The 2,468-nt window shown below is 31.1% G+C and overlaps 1 protein-coding gene across 1 annotated transcript; it reads left to right on the top strand.

The window, feature by feature from the left end:
- Nucleotides 1-1,340: 1,340 nt before the first annotated feature.
- LOC106475487 (putative carbonic anhydrase 3) lies at nt 1,341-2,109 on the top strand (the record flags this gene model as incomplete). The annotated part of the gene is made up of 2 exons (XM_013936168.1): nt 1,341-1,508; nt 1,958-2,109. Coding segments are annotated over 2 exons (320 nt in total), but the record flags the coding sequence as incomplete, so codon positions are not given.
- Between the last annotated feature and the right edge of the window lie 359 nt (nt 2,110-2,468).

Below are 2,468 nucleotides of genomic sequence, written 5' to 3'. Positions count from 1 at the left end.
ATACTATCTTGTTCCATACAATATTATGTACCATCTTGTTCCATACAATATTATATAATATCTTGTTCCATACAATATTATATACTATCTTGTTCCATACAATATTATGTACTATCTTGTTCCATACAATATTATATACTATCTTGTTCCATACAATATTATATACTATCTTGTTCCATACAATATTATATACTATCTTGTTCCATACAATATTATATACTATCTTGTTCCATACAATATTATGCAAGATAGTATATAATATTGCATGGAACAAGATAGTATATAATATTGTATGGAACAAGATAGTATATAATATTGTATGGAACAAGATGGTACATAATATTGTATGGAACAAGATAGTAACAGTATGAGATTTGTGTGTGCTAGCACAGTTATGTACAGTTTAAAAAAAAATATTATTCAAAAACAGATGATCGAACATATATGGAAAATTTTCTTCGATATGAACTTTATTTATTTATCTAGACAAACAGTTTAAAATTTATTCGGCTTTTACTTAACCTCCACTTTTACAAATCACTTAGAATTAGGACTTTTGAGTCGAATTTAGTTTCATTTAAAGTTTTATAAATCATACTATTATAATGTAATTTATTCGTTAACACAATGTAATTATAATTTGATTTTAATTGTTATAATGCCAACTTATTATCTTCAAGAATCGTGTGTTCGGATAATTTTGAACGAATGGCATCAATTCATAATTATTATTTTTTATAAATAAAAAATCTCGAAAAAGTTGTTTGTTGTTAAGCACAAAGCTACACAATGAGCTGTTTGTGTTGTGTCCACTGCAGTTGTCGAAATCCGGTTTGTAGCGTTGAAAAAAATATTCTCTATTAAATAGATGAATATTTACATATTTTCCTTATCTTTTGGTTAAATTGTAAATTTGGCAGTTATATCTATTTACCAGAATAACTTTAACCACACATAATTTTCTAAAACAATATATAAACATAACTGTTTTTATTATATCCAAAATTCATCAGAATAATCCTGCATTGAATCTAATTTTTATACATTTTTTTTTGTTCTCTAATGGTTCAGCGATAAGTTCCAGACCCACAACGCTAAAATCCGGGACTCGATTTTCCGCACTAGACAGAGGCAGATAGCCCATTGTGAAGCTTTGATCTTAAAATCATCAATAACAACATTCTATTTCTTATTGAATTGGTTTGCAACGTTGTGTTTTGCTTCAATGAGTACTGTGACAATTTAAAATTAATACAATACGATGATTTGTTAAAGAAGTTAAAGAATATGTCCAATAAGTAATAAGTAATTCTAATATGTTTTACACTTTGTGTGGTCAGCATTTAACAAGTGGGCTGCTGTATCGAAGTTTTGCAGTAGTAACAAACAGTCACCCATCAACATCGACAAGACCAAGGTAAAGAAGAACAGGCAGCTAGGAAAGATATCATTTATTGGATACGACATCCCTCTACAGAGTGCTATGATTAAAAACAATGGACATACTGGTAAGTTTTGAATCTTGTAGAATATGAAATACTTATTAACTTGAGAACTGATTAACATTCTTATACTTAGACGCTCTGTACATATGCATGTCTTAAAGGGGACTGCGTAACCTAGAGGTTTGTCCTTTTGATTCGTAATCTAAAGTTGCGAGTTTGAAGTTTGCTCTTACCTAGTTGTTATGTCCTCGAGCAAGACACTTTACTTGCTTCAGCTTACCGTAACGTATATACCAGCACCAAGCTGATGGTCTGACATCCTATCAGGAGGGAATAGATCACAATTCACATTCACTGGAACCGGAGTTAAGCATAGCCTCTATGAGCCTTTTAGGCACGAAAGATTACCGTTTCTTAATTTGCATTAACGTTTCTTATATATCTATATGTATATAATTACAAGTCCAACTTTACTGAAACTAAAGGTGTTTTCTTGAACTATGATTTTACAGCACAGGTCACTGTAACTGGAAACCAGAGTCCAGCGATCGAAGCTGGCGGACTGGGGAACATGTATACATTCTTACAACTTCACTTTCACTGGGGCAAGTACGATAGCAGGGGCTCCGAACACACGGTGAATGGAAAAAAGTATCCTCTGGAGGTAAGGTTGTGGATGTAATGATGTTTCATTGTAGTATGATAAAAGAACGTACTGTACAGAAAATTGTATAGGTAGTATCACGTGAAATTTACACGTCGAGAAGCAGCTACAGCGTGATCAAGATAATTTCTGCGAAGGTAGGCATAAATACTACATGTTAGACGATAGAAGATTCATTAAAGCAGAAAAATAACCATAAATACTATATGTTAGACGATAGAAGATTCATTAAAGCAGAAAAATAACCATAAATACTACATGTTAGATGATAGAAGATTCATTAAAGCAGAAAAATAACCATAAATACTATATGTTAGATGATACAAGATTCATTAAAGCAGAAAAATAACCATAAATAC

The sequence above is a fragment of the Limulus polyphemus genome, unplaced genomic scaffold (genome assembly GCF_000517525.1).
Source record: "Limulus polyphemus unplaced genomic scaffold, Limulus_polyphemus-2.1.2 Scaffold8655, whole genome shotgun sequence".
Lineage (NCBI taxonomy): Eukaryota > Metazoa > Arthropoda > Merostomata > Xiphosura > Limulidae > Limulus > Limulus polyphemus.
This window is presented reverse-complemented; position numbering and strand designations above follow the sequence as displayed.